Raw genomic sequence first — 21,959 nt, 5'->3', positions numbered from 1 at the left:
AAACAAAACAAAAAACAAAATACACAATTCAATGATGTTAAGTATATTCACAGAGTTGTGCAACTGTCACTACAATCTACGTTTCAAAGCTTTTCATCACCTCAAATTTGCCTAACTGAAGGTCATAAAGATTTATGACTGTTTTCTTCTAAGAACTTTACGGTTTTAGCTCTTACATTTAGATCTGGGATCTATTTTAATTTTTTGTGTGTATGGAGTGGGGTAGTGGTCCAGCTTCATTCTTTTGCATGTGAATGTCTAGTTGTTTGAACACTAGTTGTTGAAAGAAACCACTCTTTCCCCCCACTGGATCATCTTGACACCCGTGTTAAACAATCAGTGAGCCATAAGCATGAGGGTTTATTTCTGGACGCTCAAGCCTAATCCCTTGATCTTCATGTCTGTCCTTATGCTGTGCCACGTTGTCTTAATCATAGTAGCTTTGTGGTAGACTTTGAAATTGGAAAGTCGGGGTGCTCCAACTTCATTTTCATTAAAAGTTGTTTTAGCTCTTCTGGATTCCCTTCATTGCTCTACAGAATCAGCTTGTCAGTTTCCACACACACACACACACACACACACACACACACACACACACACACAACGTTTTAAGCCAGCCGGGGATGTGATGGGGATTTTAGTGAAACTAGAAATCAATTTAGAAAGTACTGACCTTTTGGGGCCCCTGAGTGGCTCAGTCGGTTGAGTGTCTGACTTCGGCTCAGGTCATGATCTCACAGTTCGTGGGATCGAGCCCCGTGTCAGGCTGTGCGCTGACAGTACGGAGCCTGCTTGGGATTCTTTCTCTCCCTCTCTCTCTGTCCCCTCATCCGCTTTCTCTCTCTCTCTCTCTCTCTCTCTCTCGCAAAATAAATAAATAAACTTTAAAAAGAGAAAGTGTTGACATTTTAAAAATATCTTTAAGCTACCAAATCTTCCAGTCGATGAGCACGGAATGTCCTTCCGTTGACTTAGTGCACCTCTTATTTACTTCCGTGATGTTTTCTAGCTTTCAGTGCACATATTTTGCACCTTTTTGTTAAATTTATCTATGTCCTTGTACATGGGATTGTTTTCTCATTTCATGTTTGGATTGCTCATCGCCAGTAGATAGAAACGTAATTGATTTTTGCATATTGCCACTGTATCCTATAGTCTGCTGAATTTATTTGTTTGCTCTAATGCTTTCTTACAGATTCCTCAGATTATGTCACTTTATAGGCACAGTTTTACTTCTTCCTTTGCAATCTGAGTGCATTTTGTTTCTTTTTCTTGCCTTTGTTTCCCTGCCAAGCACCTCAGGTACAACATGAATGGAAGTGGCAACAGCAGACATACTTGTCTTGTTCCTGATCTTCTGAAGGAGAAGGCATTCAGTCCTTCACCATGAAGTATGATGGTATGAACATTCTAGAATAGAGCTTTTTATAGACTGAGATCTACTGAGATCTTCATTTCACTTGAGGAAATACCTAGGTCTAGACTCCCTGGATTGCACGGTGGGTATATGTTCAACTTTCAAATAAGTGTCAGTTTGTTTTCCCAAAGTAGCTCTTGTATGGAACCATCTTTTTTTTTTTTTAATTTTTTTAATGTTTGTTTATTTTTGAGAGAAAGAGAGAACACAAGCTGGGGAGGAGCAGAGAGAGAGGGAGACACAGAATCCGAAGCAGGCTCCAGACTCCGCGCTGTCAGCACAGAGCCCGACACGGGGCTCGAACCCGCGAACCATGAGATCATGACCTGAGCCAAAGTCAGACACTCAACCGACTGAGCCACCCAGGCACCTCCAAAACCATCTTTTGAATCTCTCTTGTTGCATGTTAGCTGTCGTCTCGGTAAGCTTTGGAAAACAGGAGGGCCCCCAAACTGTGAATTTTTGCTGCACCTTAGTTAGAAGGCTTCCAGTGAACCGCTCAGCAATTCTGTGACCCCAAGAACGCAGAGTTCAAACGCATTCCCTCGTAAGCTCCCTCCTTGTCCACTGCGTGAGCCCCGTCTGACTCCTCCTCAGTTATCCCCCCGAGAAGAGCCCAGCTGGACCACAAAGCGCATCACCTGAACCACTGTTCGCTTTATTTGCATGTGATGTGTTCATGGTGATGTCATCAAAATTAGGAAGAATCCCTCCCTCCAACCAAGGCAACCACGGAGCAGAGGCTGCACAGTGCACTTTCGATGGAGATCGTTCTCCTGCCTCGCTGGGCTCCAATTATAGTCTCGTTTATCTCCTGTGTGATCAAAAAAAACGTTCTGCAGGCTTCTAATGCCAACTTGCACACACCGCTCACTGTGAACCCTAATGCCCCTTCCCAGCACTGACGTCAGCATCTTCGGCAAAGCACCGAGACCTCTGTGGGCAGGTGTCATGTCAGGCTGAGCGTCCCCCTGCTCACCTCACCCGTGAGCCCTCTTTTTTAGAGTCTCTCTCTGCGGTTCCTTAGCTTCCCATAACCACAAAGATCTCCTTTTATTTTCTAAAATGGAAATATTTCTATTGTTCTGGCAGATTATGAAAGTGGTGCATGTTTGTTTAAAGAAATAAAGAAGCCTAGGGAGTATAAAGTGTAATTCTTCCTTCTATGAAATGACTAACATCAATAATAGCTCGATAAATCTGGGGAGAATTTTTTTTTAATGGCTAACGATTTGGGGGCTAAGTTCGAGGTTTATCCTTCCAGGTTTTAAACATGCTGTTAATAGTTCGTGTAGAGAGTTGGGGACTGCCATTGCCTTGGCCCCCCATCCCCCTCCGTGGCTGAGGAGTAATACTCCATTGCATATATATACCACATCTTCTTTATCCATTCATTCATTGATGAACGTTTGGGCTCTTTCCATACTTTGGCTGTTGTGGATAGTGCTGCTATAAACATGGGGATGCACATGTCCCTTCGAAACAGCACACCTGGATCCCTTGGATAAATGCCTAGTAGTGCAATTGCTGGGTTGTAGGGTAGTTCTATTTTTAGTTTTTTGAGGAACCTCCATACTGTTTTCCGGAGTGGCTGCACCAGCTTGCATTGCCACCAAGAGTGCAAAAGAGATCGTCTTTCTGTGCATCCCCGCCAACATCTGTTGTTTCCTGAGTTGTTCATTTTAGCCATTCTGACAGGTGTGAGGTGGTATCTCATTGTGGTTTTGATGTGTATTTCCCTGATGATGAGTGATGTTGAGCATTTTTTCATGTGTCGGTTGGCCATCTGGATGTCTTCCTTGCAGAAGTGTCTATTCTTGTCTTTTGCCCATTTCTTCACTGGATTATTTGTTTTTTGGGTGTTGAGTTTGATAAGTTCTTTGTAGATTTTGGATACTAACCCTTTATCTGATATGTCATTTGCAAATACCTTCTCCCATTCTGTTGGTTGCCTTTTAGTTCTGCTGATTGTTTCCTTCGCTGTGCAGAAGCTTTTTGTTTTGATGAGGTCCCAGTAGTTCATTTTTGCTTTTGTTTCCCTTGCCTCCAGAGACGTGTTGAGTAAGAAGTTGCTGCGGCCAAGATCAGAGAGGTTTTTGCCTGCTTTCTCCTCGAGGATTTTGATGGCTTCCTTTCTTACATTGAGGTCTTTCATCCATTTTGAGTTTATTTTTGTGTATGCTGTAACAAAGAGGTCCAGGTTCATTCTTCTGCATGTCGCTGTCCAGTTTTCCCAGAACCACTTGCTGGAGAGACTGTTTTTATTCCATTGGATATTCTTTCCTGCTTTGTCAAAGATTAGTTGGCCATACGTTTGTGGGTCCATTTCTGGGTTCTCTATTCTGTTCCATTGATCTGAGTGTCTGTTCTTGTGCCAGTACCATACTGTCTTGATGAATACAGCTTTGTAGTATAGCTTGAAGTCTGGTATTGTGATGCCTCCTGCTTTGGTTTTCTTTTTCAAGATTGCTTTGGCTATTCGGGGTCTTTTCTGGTTCCATACAAATCTTAGGGTTATCTGTTCTGGCTCTGTGAAAAATGCTGGTGTTACTTTGATAGGGATTGCATTGAATATGTAGATTGCTTTGGGTAGTATTGACATTTTAACAATATTTGTTCTTCCTATCTAGGAGCATGGAATCTTTTTCCATTTCTTTGTGTCTTCTTCAATTTCTTTTATAAGATTTCTATAGTTTTCAGTGTATAGATTTTTCACCTCTTTGGTTAGATTTATTCCTAGGTATTTTATGGTTTTTGGTGCAACTGTAAATGGGATCGATTCTTTGATTTCTCTTTCTGTCACTTCATTGTTGGTGTATAGGAATGCAACCAATTTCTGTGTGTTGATTTTATATCCTGCAACTTTGCTGAATTCATGAATCAGTTCTAGCAGTTTTTTGGTGGAATATTTTGGGTTTTCCATATAGAGTATCATGTCATCTGCGAAGAGTGAAAGTTCGACCGCCTCCTGGCCGATTTGGATGCCTTTTATTTCTTTGTGTTGTCTGATTGCAGAGGCTAAGACTTCCGATACTGTGTTGAATAACAGTGGTGAGAGTGGACATCCCTGTCTTGTTCCTGACCTGAGGGGGAAAGCTCTCAGATTTTCCCCATTGAGGATGATATTAGCGTTTGGTCGTTCATATATGGCTTTTATGATCTCGAGGTATGCTCCTTCCATCCCTACTTTCTTGAGGGTTTTTATGAAGAAAGTCGCTGTATTTTGTCAAATGCTTTCTATGCATCTATTGAGAGGATCATATGGTTCTTGTCCTTTCTTTTATTGATGTGATGAATCACATTAATTGTTTTTGCAGATATTGAACCAGCCCTGCGGATGCTTGGTCGTGGTGAATAATTTTTTTAATGTATTGTTGGATCCAGTTGGCTAATATCTTGTTGAGGATTTTTGCATCCATGTTCATCAGGATGCAATTGGTCTATAGTTCTCCTTTTTAGTGGGGTCTCTGTCTGGTTTTGGAATCAAGGTAATGCTGGCTTTATAGAAAGAGTTTGGAAGTTTTCCTTCCATTTCTATTTTATGGAACAGTTTCAAGAGGATAACTGTTAACTCTTCCTTAAATGTTTGGTAGAATTCCCCTGGAAAGCCATCTGGCCCTGGACTCTTGTTTTTTGGGAGATTTTTGATTACTAATTCGATTTCCTTACTGGTTATGGGTCTGTTCAAATTTTCTATTTCTTCCTGTTTCAGTTTTGGTAGTATATATGTTTCTAGGAATTTGTCCATTTCTTCCAGATTGCCCATTTTATTGACATATAATTGCTCATAATATTCTCTTATTATTGTTTTTATTTCTGTTGTGTTGGTTGTGATCTCTCCTCTTTCATTCTTGATTTTGCTTATTTGGGTCCTTTCCTTTTTCTTCTCGATCAAACTGGCTAGTGGTTTATCAATTTTGTTAATTCTTTCAAAGAACCAGCTTCTGGTTTCATTGATCTGTTCTACTTTTTTTTTTTTTTTTTTTTGGTTTTGATAACATTGATTTCTGCTCTAATCTTTATTATTTCCTGTCTTCTGCTGTTCTTGGGTTTTATTTGGTGTTCTTTTTCCAGCTCTTTAAGGCGTAAGGTTAGGTTGTGTATCTGAGATCTTTCTTCCTTGTTTAGGAAGGCCTGGATTGCTATATACTTTCCTCCTATGACCACCTTTGCTGTGTCCCAGAGGTTTCGGGTTTTGGTGTTATCATTTTCATTGACTTCCATCTACTTTTTAATTTCTTCTTTAACTGTTTGGTTAGCCCATTCATTCTTTAGTAGGATGTTCTTCAGTCTCCAAGTATTTGTTACCTTTCCAAATTTTTTCTTGTGGTTGATTTCGAGTTTCACAGCATTGTGGCCTGAAAATATGCACAGTATGATCTCGATCTTTTTGTACTTACTTAGGGCTGATTTGTGTCCCAGTATATGGTCTATTCTGGAGAACGTTCCATGCGCACTGGAGAAGAATGTATATTCTGCTGCTTTAGGATGAAATGTTCTGAATATATCTGTTAAGTCCATCTGGTCCAGTGTGTCATTCAAAGCCATTGTTTCCTTGTTGATTTTTTGATTAGATGATCTGTCCATTGCTGTGAGTGTGGTGTTGAAATCTCCTATTATTCCAGTATTACTATCGATGAGTTTCTTGATGTTTGTGATTAATTGATTTATATTTTTGGGTGCTACCACATTTGGTGCATAAATGTTTACAATTGTTAGGTCTTCTTGGTCTATAGACCCCTTGATTATGATATAATGCCCTTCTGCATCTCTTGATACAGTCTTTATTTTAAAGTCTAGATTGTCTGTTATAAGTATGGCTACTCTGGCTTTCTTTTGTTGACCATTAGCATGATAGATGGTTCTCCATCCCCTTACTTTCAATCTGCAGGTGTCTTTAGGTCTAAAGTGGGTCTCTTGTAAACAGCATGTGGATGGATCTTGTTTTCTTATCCATTCTGTTACCCCATGTCTTTTGACTGGAGCATCGAGTCCATTGATGTTTAGAGTGAGTACTGAAAGATATGAATTTCCCTGAATGGCTCAGGCGGTTGGGGCTGGTAGGGGCACTGATCGCCCCATCGTACTTTGGGATAGATTTATTTGTATTGCCACCTATTTCTTCAGAGTGGAGTCCTAGAAGTAGACTTGCCACGTTCTCCTATGGGCTCACCTGCTTACCTGCCAGTGTGGCGATGCCCAGCATGGCTGCTCCGCCCACCCCCAGCACTAGCCGGGCATTGGAGAGCACAAAGTCAATGGCCGTGCCGATGCCGTTGTCATCCTTCTTGCCTTTGCGCTCACCAGAGCCTGCCGTCTCTCACCCGCGGACTGCACGTGCTACCACTCCTCCCGATTCGCCTCTCGCCTGGTACCTTTCCCGGGGTCACCCACCAACATGGCCCCTTCACTTACAGGACACCAAAAGCATTCTTTTTAATAGCATCACATTCCGTAGTATGAATATCCATTAATTAATTAACTTTCCATTATTAAATATTTCCACCACATAGAAAAGTACTGAGAATGCATGTGCCACTTTAGTTATTAGAGAACGAGTTCAACTGCATATAAATATTTTCGCCTATTTGTTGTCTGTCTTCTGATTTTTCTTTTGGTGATGTTTGTGTCGTGCACATTTTTACATTCACAAAGCTGAATTTATTAATCTGTTTAGGTCTTCTGAATTTTCAGAAAGCCATTGCCAATGTCAAATTATGAAGAAATTCTCCTGTGTTTCCTATTAGAACTTCTGTGGTTCCAATTTTTACATTTAAATACTTTATCTTTTTTTTAAAACTTTTGCCCATTTTTAAAAATGTTTATTTTTGAGAGACAGAGAGAGAGAGAGACAGAGAGAGAGGCAGAGAGAGAAGAAGAGAGCAGACCAAGCAGGCTTTGCACTCTCAGCCCAGAGCCCAACGTGGGACTTGTATACCACGAACCAGAAGATCATGACCTAAGCCAAAATCAACCTCAACCAACTGAGCCACCCAAGCGCTCCTAAATATAGGAATCTATATTCCTATCTTTTGGAATCTATATTCCAATCTTTTGGAAGTTTAACCACGTATGATGTGACATAAGAATCAAAGTTTAATTTTTCTCCCCCAGAGGGCAGTCCATTTGGTTGACTCCTTAAATAAGAAATTTAATGTATCCCTCATTTGATTTAAAAAGCCATCTTTAATATAGACTAAATTCCCCCACCCCCCTTTTTTTTTGAGAGAGAGAGGGATAGAGCCCCAAGCGGGAGCTTGCTTGGGATTCTCTCTCTCCTCCCTCTCTCTGCCCTTCTCCCTCTCTTGTGCTCGATCTCAAAATAAATAAACATTTTTTAAGTAGGGTTTTTCCAGATAAACGTAGAGGAAGGGAGGGAAAAATAAGATAAAAAGAGAGGGAGGCAAACCATAAAAGGCTCTTAAATACAGAGAACAAACTGAAGGTTGCTGGAAGAATTTTGAGTGGGCTAAATGGATCATAGGCATTAAGGGGGGCGCTTGTTGGGATGAGCACTGGATGTTATATGTAAGTGATGAATCACTAAATCCTATATATTTCAGATATATAATATGTATCTTAATTAGGAGTTTTCCATGCTCTTTCAAAATGCGAGTCTGTTTTTCCCTCACATCTTCTAACTAATGGTTATTTGCAAACATAAGTGTAATTGAGTTTTATGTATTAGTGCTTTCACCTATTAACTCAATTATCTTGTGACTCACAATATTTTTTCTGGTGATTCCCTTAAGTTTTCCAGTTATTCAATACTATCATTACAACTAGAGATACTTTGTCTTTTCCTTTCCAATTTAAAAAATAAACTTTATATTTCACAACAGTACTAGGTTTATAAAAAATCATGTAGAAAGTACAGAGGGATCCCATATACCCTACTTGTAATTTCCCTTATTATTAATATCTTACAGTAGCATGGTATATTATATTTAATGAACCAATACCGATAAATTATTATTAACTAATGCTTAGACTTTATTCAGATTTCCTTAGTTTTTAGCTGATGTTCTTTTCCATTCCAGAACTAGTTACATCTAGTTGTCTTATCTCTTTAGGCTCCTCTTGGCTGTGACAGTTTCTTAGACTTTCCTTGTTTTTGATGATGCTCAGCTTTGAAGGGTACGGGTCAGGTATTTTGGAGAATTTTCCTCTTTTCCAATTTTTAGACCACTAATTTCTTTCTCTTATAGCATGGAGCTAGTGCATCCAGCGCGATGTTTCGTAGAAGGGACACCGGATTCCTTCTCTTCTTTGGTTTTCAGCTGGAATACCGCTGGACTGCCCGGTACGCATTTTGAGCGGAGATAGATATATTTGATGATGGTAACAGAATATTATATTCCTACACTTGTATAGTCTTCCTATCCTGATTATAGTCAATATTACTTTTGTCAGTGTCTACCTTGGAAGCATGTTTTGTGTGTATGGGTGTGTGCATGGGGCGGGGGGAAGGTGGCGGGGAGGGTGTGGTATTTTGCAGGCTGGCTGTTTTCACAGCCCAGTGACTCCCTTCTTGTTTCCGCCCCTGACCTTTGGAAATTTGGCAGTTCTGCTTCCTCTGCTTCTCGGAACCAGACTGGGACCAGGAGGGTTTCTGCCTCAAGCCCTGTCCATATCCACAGCTCTGACTCACGCCGTGTCCCGCCCTCAGGACTCGCATGTCTGCAGGCCATCTGAGGTCTGTCCTGCTGCCCCTCTGACTGCCCTCCTCTTTACTTGCTCCCACGTAATTCTTGCCCGACGGTGGCCGCGTTTAGTAGCCCTCAGTGTGAAACCTGAAAAGTCTGTCTCTCTCTAAGTTTGGTTGAAAATGGAGTTTGCTTTTTAATTCATTCTTCTTGCTGTTGTTTTATGGCTTCCTAGAGACGATGAGAATGCAGACTTCTGCAACCACGCTCATAGCAAAAGTCTTAACGAAGTAATTTTTGGCCCAAAGAACACCCACTGATTTCTGGAACCAGGAGACAATTCAATCAGTCTTTGAACTCTGTCACACGCAGTTTTATTAGAAACATAGGGGGGATTTTGGAGAGAGGACAGCCGAACTTTGTGTAGTGAAATAGAAACTTGAATTGCCAATATAGAGAGCTTAATTAAGAGATAAGGAAGTTCACTCATTCATTAGAAAATAATGGAACGACTGCTTTGTGCGAGGCATCGTGCTAGGCAGTTAGGTGGGGGTTACTGTTGCTGGAGTTAGTCTGATTCATGATTAGAATGTTGTGTTCCCTTAACCTCAGTTTCTTGGGGTAATAAAACCCAACCTTATCTACTTTGCGAAGACGCTGAATTGAGTTTCGATATATGAAAGCACCTGGTGGATTTCGGCTCTTCTGCCAGGGGAATTTGGAGCCGTTATAAACGTTTAAGGAGTAAAGTGTTGTGAACACAAAAATGGGTGGAGCTGGTGTGTGGTTCACCTGAGCCCAGGAAGTCACTGACCGGTACAGAATAGAGGATGTCAGGTGGCTGTAGCACAGCCAAGGATAAAGATGGTCCGTGACCTTGACAGAGAGTAGTGTACGGGGAGATGCCTCGGGGACTGAGGCAGCAGACGAATAACGGGAGCAAAGGTGCAACTGACAAACGGAAGCGTAGGGACCAAGAGTCAGGCGGGGCCTGTGGCCGGAGGCTGATGAACGAAGGACGTCCCCGAGGCAAAGATTATGCCTTCTCATTTCCCCACACCCGGGGGCAATTTTCATTTGTATTAGGGGCCCATTTGCCCCCATGTGATGCCAAAGTCCTGCTCTGAGACAGGGGTTCCTGAAAACACTCTGAGATTCGCATACAGGGGCTTTCATGGGGAGTCGCCTTGGGAGCAACACCTATGAGGGCATGAAGGAAGCAAGACTGGACAGCAGGACAAACTGAACTGCAACGTGGTTGCATCAGAGGCCCCGCCGGCCTTGCGGGGGGCTCTGGAATGGGAGAGGCCGCTCAGAGTCCTCCCACGTTAAAGCAGGAGAGCGAGCATTTGCTTCTGTGCGTTATCCAGTAGGAGGAGGGCAGGAGCTGCTCCAGGGAGGACGGTCCTGAGAGGAGACTGGCTCAGAGCTGTCGGCTATCAATGCTCCCGGCAGCTGGTGTGGCGAGTGCGTCAGTCCCGGACGGGGCTGTGTGGATGGGGCTGTGTGGACGGGGCTGTGTGGACGGGGCTGTGTGGATGGGGCTGTGTGGACGGGGCTGTGTAGACGGGGCTGTGCGGACGGGGCTGTGTGGACGGGGCTGTGCGGATGGGGCTGTGTAGACGGCACACCACGGCACCCGCTAGGCCCCTCCAGCCCAGCGGGAGGCAGCTCAAGACTGCTGCCCCTCAGGGCCCTACTTTCCCTTCGGTATCCTCCTCCCTTCTCTGCTGCTGTCCCCCACACCCCCCTACGTGGTCTCTACAAAAACTCCACAAACCTCTCAGCACTCCCTGATCATGGAGTGCCCGTAACCCCACCTACCTTTCATCGGCCTAGAATGTCCTTCCTCATGTCTTTTTTTTTTTTTAATTTTTTTAATGTTTACTTTCAGGAGAGAGATTCAGAGCATGCGTGGGGGAGGGGCTGAGAGAGAGGGGGACACAGAGACCGAAGCGGGCTCCAGGCTCCGAGCTGTCAGCACGGAGCCCGACGCGGGGCTCGAACTCACAGACTGCGAGATCGTGACCTGAGCCGCAGTCGGACGCTTAACTGACGAAGCCACCTACGCGCCCTTCCTTCCTCCCTTCTGTTCATCGAAATCATGCTCCTTCTACAGGCCCACTTCAACGGCTCGTTGTGTTGTGAACTTTGGAATTGAATCCATTTCTCCTTCCCCTAAGGTCCCAAAACGTTCTGTTGTGTGTGTCCGGCTTGCGTTACGGTTGATCTGACGTCTGTGTGTTCCCTTTATCAGATTAGAAACCCCACGAGCGCAGGACTTCCTCCTGTATCCTAGTCCCCTCCCCATAACCTAGCATCCTGCCTGGCGCAAAACAGACGTCCGCCACGTCGGAATTAATGGCGTCAGATGCTCCAAACTGTTAGGGTTTCTCGAGGAGAACCTCCCCAAAGGTGTGAAGAGCCTTTGCCAACGCCCTGTGTTTTCCCTTCTTATTGGAAGAAGGTGAAATGTATTTGTTCAGTAGGATCCGAGTGCCTGCTCTAGGTCACATATGACAGGGCGGTTGCCTGTCGTTCTTGCTGTTGGGGTAAAATTCACACAGTATCAAGCTAATCTTTCAGAAGCACGCGGTCCAGCGGCCGTCAGTATGGCCCCGGGGCTGTGCTGCCACCACGCGTGTGGTGTGACGTCCCAAAACGTCACCCTGTTTCTACTGTCCCCGCGCAAAACACACCGAAGCTGGGCGTGTTGCAGCGAGGAAGGGACGGGCTCCGGTGGGGAGAACGTGTACTTGCACTCACCTTTGTGTTCCTGCCTTTGCGCAGCAATCGTGCTGGCTTGTTTTTCGTGTTTCTGTCCCCGGGATGGGAAGAAACTTTCTTTGCAGTGTTCCGAGAGGGGCACGTTTGAGTTCGAGTGTCACCAGGGGTTCCAAATCCCCCATCCCGAGGGGATACTCCCCAGCCTTGGGCCCAGGGAAGGAAGGCCTGACGGACTCGGGCCCACAGGTGACCCCGAGCTCAGGAGGAGGGATGGCAGCGGGGGGTCGACTGCATCCCACCCTGTCTGCCCCCGTGTGCGTGGAGTCGAGGGGCAGCGAAACCCCTGTGACCAGTCTGTTCTCCGGTGCCCTAAAATTTCCGTCTCACTGCGATGAAACGAATAGCGTCACAAGCTGTACCAGGAAATACTCCTCCTCTTTCTTTCTGGAATGTATTCGCTTCACAGAGGAAAGGAAACTGAGGCCGAGAGGAAAGGAATGTGCTCAGGCTCACAGGGGAACGCAGGGCCAGATTTGCAGGCCGCCGTCACCAGGCGGAGGGAGGTCTCCTGCGGACGCCGCCCAGGACGTGGGCCACCTCTCGCTGCTGTCCACCCCCGCATCCCAGTGCCACCTTCCTCACCCCACGTGTGCACACGTAGCGGCCCCACAGGGAGCCCCGTGGCTCCCCCCGCCGGGCCGGTCCTCCACACCCACGGCAGCATGGGTCCCCAGCCCCATCAGGAAACCCAGCACAAACCGGCTCCGGAGAAAAGGCTCTGGCCGACTATGTACAACTTTATTTTATCTTCGTCTATAAAGGCAACATCGACTTACCCCCTTTAAAATCCCTGTTTTAAAAACACACTTTTTGGAAATGCACCCTTTATACAGGTAGAGCATGTAACAAGGTGTGAACTTACAGAAGCATTTGCAACCGGTGACTCCGTGAATCGTTTGCAAGACAGGTTTTTGTTTTGCGAGGGACTGTAGGTCTCTCCCAACTTGATTAAAGTCTTAATTCTGATTAATTAAGTCTGTAAGAACAGAGATTTAACTTAACGGTGTCAAACGATTAACTACATGATTAAAATGACTTGTGAGAAATGACTCAGTGAAATTTTGAGTCGTCCAAAAGTTAAGAAGGAGGCCAGTATTTTAAAAGAGAGCATGACGGTTTTCACAACTTCGTAGATGCTCGACACTCCTGTTTATGCCACATCGGTAATAGCTTTCAGTTGCTTATTCTTGCCTCCCTTGACTGCAGGCACTTCACTGTCATACTTTATTAGCCCTTGTTATTTTTAGTTTCGAAGGCTCTATTTGTAAACAAGTAAAAGCCCCCAAATGCCTGTGTCTGCACCTATGTATTATGTGAAATCCGAATATCATCTGTTACCACAAACACAAAACGTGCCCATAAGCATATGAAAGTACGTTTGAATTTCCACAAGTGTGTTTGGATTTTTTAATGCCTTGTATTTCACGTTTGGACATCAGACCTTGCTAATGCCTTTGCATCACATCCTCACACTTGGAATCAGCATCGGAAGTTTGGCTTCCGTTACCAAATAATCCTTTAAGGTAAAAGAATCAAGACAGAGGTTCATTGCTTCACTATCTGCTTCTGCACACACCTGGCTCCAGGGGGTCTACTGTCCTTCAGCTGTATTATTAGAAAAACTCTAGGACGGTGCGTCAAAGTTTTCTATATTGTTCCACAAAAGCTAGGAAGTAATTAAAGGGCCCGTTTTTCATAGCAAGAAGTAGCGACAGACTCCACCATTCAGTTCTGTGCGGGTCCCCCTGGAGAGCTCCATCGGTGCAGGTTAGAGGGGAACGAATGGTCCTTCCCGCACAGTGTTATGTGTAACCTCGTTGAGATGCGGGTCAGAATCCTCCTTCTGCTTACTCAGCCCTGCAGGCAAGCCTGGGCGGGGGGGGGTGGGGGGATGCGGGGGCCCGGGTGTGCTCTCGCCCCACCGCACTCGCGGATGGCAAGAGGAGGAGCTGACCTTGGGGTGAGAGGCCCGCGCTCGGCAGTGGATGGAAGCCCTCCTGCCACCGGCTCAGCAACTCTTGCTATGATACAAGTTTAAGTAAGCTCTTCCTCTGGGAAGCTTCGCTCCGAGTTCCGCCTCTTCGCCGCTCACAGGGCATCGTGGAGATCGTGGTCCCCGGTGGACTGCGTGTAGGACGAGCTGGGAGTGTCGGGGGAGTAGAGCTGGAGAATCCTGCAGTATTGACAGGGCACGAAGGGGCCCCGGCAGGTTTTGAAGAGCTGTACGAGGTACTTGCGGAATTTCTCCCCGAGGAAGAAGTAGATGACCGGGTTGAGGCAGCAGTGAACGAAAGCCAGGGTCTCCGTGGCCTGAATGGCATAGTCCAGGTGCCTCTCAAAGGTGCAGTCCTGAAGGACCTCCAGCTCCACCAGGGTCTCCAGGAAGAGCACCACGTTGTAAGGCGCCCAGAAACCCAGGAAGAGGGCCACCACGGCAAAGACCATCCTCACTGCCTTGCTCTTCTTCTCGTTTTTGCAGTGCTGCAGGGTCCTGATGATCATGGAGTAACAGAACAGCATGGTGCCCAAGGGGATCACCAACCCCAGAATGTTGATCTCCAGGGAGCTCAGCACCTTCCACCTCGTGGAGTTGAGAGAGTACTTGGTTTTGCAGTAGGTGTGGTTGCGCTCCGTGTAACAGGTGCTGAATAAGAAGCCCGGAAGAGAGGCCAGCACGGCCACGGACCACGTGGCCAAGCTGGTGATGACCCCGTAAGTCAAGGTCCTCGCTCTCAAGGAAAACACCGCGTGCACTATCGCCAGGTATCTGTCGATGCTCATGAGCATGACGAAGAAGATGCCACTGTAAAAGCCCACCAAGTACATCCAGGAAATAATCTTGCAGAGACCCAGTCCAAAAACCCACTGGTCTGCAGCATAGTAGCCCCAGAAAGGGAGGGAGAACACGAAGAGCAGGTCTGAGATGGCGAGGTTGAGCAGGTACACGTCAGTCATGGACTTGAGCCTCTTGTACTTGAACAAGACCAAAACGACCACAGAATTGCCAAGGAGACCGAACAGAAAGACCAAGGAGTAGAGAGGGGGCAGGAAGAGCCCCCCGAACGCCTTGACGCCTTCTTTGGTGCAAGGCTTGGGGATGTTTTCATAGAGATAGTAATTGTGATAGATGCTTTCATCCATGGTGGTGTCTGCTGTGTCCGTGGGGTTCATTTTCAAATCTCCGGGCTCCTCGACGCAGGTCTGAGCCCAACCAGAAGCTAATGAGGGAAGAGCAGACGCGATCTCTGTAGGAACAAAAGCAAATCGAAAAGGTGCTGACTACAGAGCATAGCGCTGAGTATTGTGCCCCGGCTCGTGACACCCCCTTCCCAGCCTTCCCAAGTTGAAGGGTTCCTCGCAGGGCAGTGCAGCCAAATAAAACAATCCTGCTGTTTGGAGTTAGCAGATTCCAAGCCCTAGCTCTGTCACTCCCCTCCTGCTCTGGGGCGGGGCGGGAGGGGCTTGAATCCCCACACTTGTACATGGGGACAGTAAAACCTCCTTCTCAAGGAGGCGTTTTCAAGGATGCATTTCGAAACGATAGTCTGGGGTTACTGAATCATCTGCAGGACAGTTGAGATTCCCAACAGCCCCACACCCATGGCCGTCTTAGTGACTTAAAAGCAAAACAAAAACAAAACAGAAAGATTAAAAATCTGTGCATGTTTCCCCTTCACATTAGAACTCCAAAAATTCAGTAATTGCTTAGGTAATCATTGGGCTAGAAGGGTGGCTCGGATTTTATATAAAAATTCCAATTCCTCCTGCAAGCTTGACATACATTTCGAAGCGTGCTCCCTGGTATTGTGCATTTAATCCCACTCCCGTGCTCCTGCCCGCCCCCCACCGCACTCCCAACAAAGTCGGGTGCTCTAAGCCAAGCAAGCGTACTGAGCCACGGTGCAGGTGCCTCACGAAACCTTCGGAGAGGTTGAGCGACTTCTGAAGGCCACACAGTTGCATGCAGAGCTCGTTCTTTGGTCCCCAGATCCCAGTGACGTGCTGGCACACCACGTCCGGGGAGGTCAGGAGGGGGCTCTGACTTCTGGTGCTTGCTGGCGTCTGTCGTGCAAACACTTGCCCCGGGGCGAAATCCCAGCCACCAACTGCCTCGCGAAATTCCTGAATCTCTAACAGTCTTTACCAGCCCCTGGGAGTTGGTGCAAGTCGGCTCTGGTACGCACTCCCAAGTCCCATGTCATCCTAGAACACCATCTTAGATGGGAACGTGCCTGGCCTCCCGGGCCTGGTGGCGAGCTGCTCCCCGGCCAGTCGGACGCTAACGCAGCAGATGCGTGTAGAAGGCCCCGCGAATGCTGGAGCACTCAGGTAATTGCGCTGTACTCGGACGGCAATGCGAGTCGGTCTTTTCGTCAACGCTGCACGCAAAAAATCAGTCCCGCGCACTGAATCCTAGCACAGTGGGAATCAGCCTGACAGATCTCGAGAAGGCGCATCATGGCCAGAAATGAAATCTCTCTGCTTCCCCAACCACCCTCCTTTCCTATGTGAATTGGCAGGTGAAGAGGTTGAGACTTTCTTAAAGTTACATCATGCTCACATGCGGATCAGAGCAATTTAGGGATGACGGGCTTTCTGACTCAAGGCTATTCCTCTTGCTTCCTTTTTTTTTTTTTTTTTTTGTAAAGTTGTTTTTTTTTTTTTTTTTAAGTCATCTCTACACCCAATGTGGGGCTCGGAACTCCCGACCCTGAGATCAAGAGTCACACGCTCTACAGACTGAGCCGGGCACCCCCTCTTGCCTCCTTCTTAAACACCCCCAATATTCCTGATCACAGCCCTTTCACATTGTTCAGCAACTCACATCTACTCCCTTTTTCACCACCCTTACCACGACACACCCAGACACTCCAACCTATTTGGTTTCTCAAGAGAGGGATTTGAGTTTACTTCTGCAAACAGATGCAGGGGCATCTGAAGGATCTTGGAGAAAGTGTTGTACAAGGACTATCGATTCTAGTTCAATAAATGACAATCCCGGTCTCTCTCCACCATTTTACCAGTGAAAACGGAGGGAATAGAAGAGGCTGAGGAGTTGGGAAATTGCCAGGAGAACAAGACAAGTAAACACAGCTGGTAGATGTTGGGGATTATTCCGTCGGCCTCATTTGTTAGTGTTTCTTGACCTGGGAGTCCTGATAGAAGCAAGCAGCAGAAAAAACTGTGTGTTTGATAAAAATTATCTGTGTCTTCTGAGCGTGTGGATTCGGGCCAGAGGTGTGCAGGGAGAGAGCCCCGCGTATGTAAGTGCCCATCAGGCGAGGGCTTGGGGGGTGTAAGTAGATGGGATGTGAGCTCTGAGCTGAGAGCCAGCAGCGAGCCCCAGGATGCCCGGGAAGCCCGAGTTGGAAGCACTGGGTGAGCGGCTGGCCCGCTCTCAGCACTTCCAAAGTCCACACGGCCTTCTAGAAAGCAGTGCGCGGCCTGAGGCCCCGGGAACGGCCCCGTCCCCACTTACCTTGCTTGTCCGACGGTGGTTCTGGGCAAGGTCCGTGAGTCAGTGCCAGGCTTGTGCGAGAAGCTGAGCGCTAAGAAGGATGCCTTTGAAGGCGCGTGGCTTCCTGTGTCAGCTCTGTCCCTCACCCATCTACGCTGAGTTCGAGTGTGTTTTTTTTTTTTTTTTTCTGATAGAAGTGAGAAGCAGAAAGTGAGTGACTCGTAGTCAGTCACTTCCCCAAACTGAAAGCTAGGAAGGTTTGCTGTCTGCTAGATCAAAGAGGAAAATGAAGTCAGTTTTCTTTTAAAAGAGAAACGTTGTTACGTTTTTAAAAGTGTACTCCTTGGATTTTTAACGTAAAGAATTTCCTTGCGTAGAAATGATCTTTATGTTCTGGATCGGTGAGCTGTTTGTTATTTGCCCGCGGTGGGTGTGCGATGGCAAAGCGGCCGTGACGTGCCGATCCTCAAACAGGTGGGACCTGAGGGGGTCGGGGTGGGGGGAGGCCAGATCCATGCAAGAAGGGTCATCAGAGAAACATGCATCCAGACGCGTGTGTCTCAGAGGGCTTTAGTCAACCCCGCTCAATAACTTGTGTAGAGTGAGGGCCAACATAGCTTCAAGCCCCCTTTGCAGCAGGAGGACCCCTCCCCAGGCCCCTCCACCTAGAAATCGCGGAGCTTCCACAGACCGTGATCTCAGCAGAGTCCCTCTGGGTTTGCGTAGCAGTCACAGCCGAGGGGCTGACATCAGTCCTAAGTCTTTTGAGTATCATATCCTCAGCTTCTGCCAGCTTCCAGTGCTTTCCCTCTGTATGTCTACAGTTGCTTAACCCTTAGGTCTGGCTTAAAAGAGCCACAATGTCAGGGCCCCTGGGTGGCTCAGTCGATTAAGTGACTGACCTCGGCTCAGGTCATGATCTCACAATTCGTGGGGTCGAGCCCCGCGTCGGGCTCTGTGCTGACAGCTCAGAATCTGGAGCCTGGGTTCTGTGTCTCCCTCTCTCTCTCTATCCCTCCCCCACTCATGCTCTGGGTGGCTCAGTCGGTTAAGCATCCGACTTTGGCTTGGGTCACGATCTCACCGTTTCCAAGTTCGAGCCCCATGTCAGGCTCTGTGCTGACAGAGCCTGGAGCCTGCTTTCAGATTCTGTGTCTCCCTCTCTCTCTGCCTCTCCCCCACTTGTGCTCTGTCTCTCTCTCTCTCTCAAAAATCAATAAGCATTAAAAAATTTTTTTAATTAAAAAAAAGCCACAATGTCATTTTTCCTAAGGAATTTGCATGAATAGGAACTAAAATATTGAGCCAGAACAGTGTTTTATTGCCCTTTCATTATTACCCCTCCTAAAGAGTCTTTTCAGGTATTTTTTTCCTAATCATCTCCCCATGAAATTTTAATACCACAGCCCAACTATATATCGTTATGTAGTATGTGTACATCAATGCTTTATATATAAAAAGAGTAAGCTTATTTCCATCCCCAAGAACCAATTTTTGCCTCCTTGAGAGCAATACTGCTTTTACTAAGAATGCGCGAGTTAGCCAGTGGTTTCCCAGGGGTTCTTTGCCCCCAGGGCACCTGGCCAGTATCTGGAGACATCTTCTCTGGGGATCGGAGTTTTTCCTGGGTCCTAACAAGAAGAGGCCAGGAACCTGCTGAAATCCTACACGGCGTAGGACAGCCCTCCACAGCGAAGCTCTCCTGGCCACAATGCCAACAGTACCGAGGCTGAGAGAGCAGAGCGAGGGCAGCGTCCCCGGACCCTGAGAGAGAGCACCGATCCGTGCCCGAATTGGGGAACTCTGGGCTTGAGTTCAGGTGAAACACGGTTCCTTACTGGCGCACTTTTTGGGGGCTTTCCAAGGCCAATCTTGTGAACTCTGGAAGCAGATAGAGTAAAAAAAAACAACAACAACAACAAAAAAAACAGTCCCTAACCTATTTGATGGGTGAGTCTATGCCCATTACACAGGGTAACTTGTAGAATAAACACAGTTTTGGGTCCCGTCACCCTCTTTCTCTTCAGCGGTTTGCTGGTGGACGCCTTGTGGCAGAGATTACGGGTCTTTGTGAAGAGCCTAGTGGGCGAGACTGTCACCCTCAAGGTCGGGCCCAGCGACACCGCTGAGAATCAAAAACCGAAGTCCGAGACAAGGAGGGCATCCCGCCTGAGCAGCAGCTTCGGGTCTTTGCGAGCAGATGGCTAGAGGATGGCCTCACCCTCTCAGCCTACAGTAGCCAGGAGGGGGCCACCTTGCACGTGGTGCTTCACCTGTGCACCTGTGGCATCCCTGCACCTCCCCTCCGCCAGGGCTGGCCCTGGCCCGGAAATACAACTGGGGCAAGGCGACCCGCCGCAGAGGTTCTGTTCGCCTGCACCCCCGCGCTCTCACCTGCCGCAACACCAACAACCTGCACCCCGCGAAGGTCAAAGGAGGGCCCTCCGTTGGTCCTTCCTCTGCTGGCAGGGTGGCCTCCTGCCCAGGCCCCGAGGCTCTGGGGCCTCAGGAAAGTTTCCCTTTCGTTGACGTGAGCCGCAAAAGCAAAACAAAACCCATAATTTTAGAAATGTGGAGCCAGAGGAAGCTTCTATCACGGAGTCACAGGCCCTGGGGGACAAGTCAGAGAGCCCGGGGCGCAGTGTGTGAATTGCGACAGCCCTGGAAGGGCCCATCTGAGCACCCTGCCTCCAGGGTCTGGCCCGGGGGGGGAGCGTTGGGGCGTCAGGGTCCTAGAACGTGTGATGTCTGCAGGTACACATGGTCGTATGCGGTCACGGGCATCATGGGTCTGCAGAGGCTCCCTTGAAAGCCCGCTGATGCTCCCTGACTGCACCTGCGGGGTGAGCACGCCAGCCCCGAGCGAGGAACGGCAGCTCCCTGTTGGGCTTGGATCCCAGGGCCGCTCCTCGACAGCTATGTGAAGCTCAACCTTCTCATCTGTAAAAAGGGCTGTTACTGTGTGAGAATTGCGAGAGGATTCACCAGCCAGTGTTTGTGAAGCACTTCGCACGGTTCCTACTACAGACAGGAACCAGTGGTGAAAGTGAGGATAAGAGGCACAGTAACAGCTTTCTCTCATGAGCTGGCTGAGGTTGGCACGTTGCCCGTAGCCATACCTAGGAATCCAGGAGATATCTGGGTCTCGCCTCAGTGGGCCACATTCAGTGTCTGCGTGAGGGTTCGGGGGAAAAGCAGGTTTCAGGTGTGCACGTTGCAGAGGCTGTTGCCCTGGGGGAAGTCAGTCTTCAGGTTTGCAAAGTAATACCATTACTGTCCTGGAGAAACACAAAGGTTTCCCCTCCAGAAACGGTTTCAGAACTAAACAGTACCCCCACCCCCAAAAGGATCACGTTCGCAGGAAAGCCTGTCTCATAGATGGGGAAGCAGGAACCCAGAGAGGGCGCGCGGGACGCTCAGGGCAGCGCGGCCAGGGACAGCGTCGGGGCTGACACCTATACTCCTGACATTTTCGCGGACACCATCTCCCGCCGGGCCGAATTTCTGAAACCTGACCAGAGAGGCGCAGACCAGCACGCACGCAGGGCAAACCCTCCCGCAGGGCAGGGTGGGGCGCAGGCATCCGACAAGAAGGAATCAGTGACATGAGACGACGGCGCCCTCTGGTGTACCAAACCTGACTTCAACCCCAGACACAGGAAAGTACACTCCCCAGGCCAGGCACACCATGCCGACCCACAGGAACCAGCTTATCTGACACTGGACTCGGCTCCCAAGGCCTTCGGGAGGAGCTCCGTGGGACTCAGCTGCACAGCAGTGGCAGTAAAGCATCGAAGATTCGGCGTCAGACCTGCTGCACGCTTTTAAAACGAGAGAAGGCTACCAGGCAGGGCCACACGGGGCGCTGGACCCAGGGATGGTAACAGCGAGCTGGGGCTCTGGGGGGGCAGCTTATGTTTGACAAGCAGAGTTTTCATGGGTCCTCTGTTGATTGGGTAACTTGGATAATTTGGGATCTTGGGCTGTCCTTAGTTGTCTGGTACCCGGTCCCCCGGTGATGAGGGCGTTCTGTGAACAGTGGCCCCAGAGCAGAGGTGCTGAAAAGGGGGTGCCTGCTTAGACAGGGGGACTGGTTGGCCTCTAGCCGGGGCCTCAAAACCGGATCAAGACAGCACTTAAACAAGCTGTTTCACAGGGGAGGTCTGGATACACAGACGAAACTTTGGTAAGGAAAGAGAAAATGGCAAACAATTAAATTACAAAGCGATTTTTTTTTAATTTTTACCCTTATTTTTGAGAGGGACCGAGAGAGAGAGAGACAGAGCGTAAGCAGGGGAGGGATAGAGAGAGAGGGAGACACAGAATCCAAAGCAGGCTCCAGACTCTGAGCTGTCAGCACAGAGCCTGACACGGGGCTTGAATTCACAAACCATGAGATCACGACCTGAGCTGAAATCAGATGCTTAACCGACTGAGCCACTCAGGCGCCCCAACTACAAAGTGATTTTTTAACGAGATAACTAAAAATCCCTGCACATTTGGAAATTAGAAAACACATTTTCATGTAACCTGGAATATATCATAATGGAAAATAGAAAACACTTGTAATTGAACAATAATAAAATATCACTTATCCAAAATTGTGGTAGGCAGCTGAAGCCGTCCCGAGAGGGAAATTTAGTCTTTAAAT

General features: G+C 47.7%; 1 protein-coding gene and 1 non-coding gene across 2 annotated transcripts; both read right to left on the bottom strand.

The window, feature by feature from the left end:
* Positions 1 to 1,700: 1,700 nt before the first annotated feature.
* Positions 1,701 to 1,785, bottom strand: TRNAQ-UUG. The gene has a single exon. It is a non-coding gene; the product is annotated as a tRNA-Gln (tRNA).
* An 11,666-nt stretch (positions 1,786 to 13,451) lies between these two features.
* Positions 13,452 to 17,510, bottom strand: CCR4 (C-C motif chemokine receptor 4). Its single transcript, XM_042903298.1, has 2 exons — positions 17,330 to 17,510; positions 13,452 to 15,095 (listed from the first exon to the last, which is right to left on the bottom strand). The coding sequence occupies exon 2, from the start codon at positions 15,019 to 15,021 to the stop codon at positions 13,939 to 13,941; it is 1,083 nt and encodes a 360-aa protein (XP_042759232.1). The 5' UTR covers positions 15,022 to 15,095; positions 17,330 to 17,510; the 3' UTR covers positions 13,452 to 13,938.
* Between the last annotated feature and the right edge of the window lie 4,449 nt (positions 17,511 to 21,959).

Source organism: Panthera leo, chromosome C2 (assembly GCF_018350215.1).
Source record: "Panthera leo isolate Ple1 chromosome C2, P.leo_Ple1_pat1.1, whole genome shotgun sequence".
Classification (NCBI taxonomy): domain Eukaryota; kingdom Metazoa; phylum Chordata; class Mammalia; order Carnivora; family Felidae; genus Panthera; species Panthera leo.
Note: the sequence above shows the minus strand (reverse complement) of the source record. Positions and strands in the feature narration are given on the sequence as shown.

Excerpts from the sequence above, each read along its gene's own strand:
- CCR4 (XM_042903298.1), bottom strand. The coding sequence starts at position 15,021 with ATGAACCCCACGGACACAGCAGACACCACCATGGATGAAAGCATCTAT.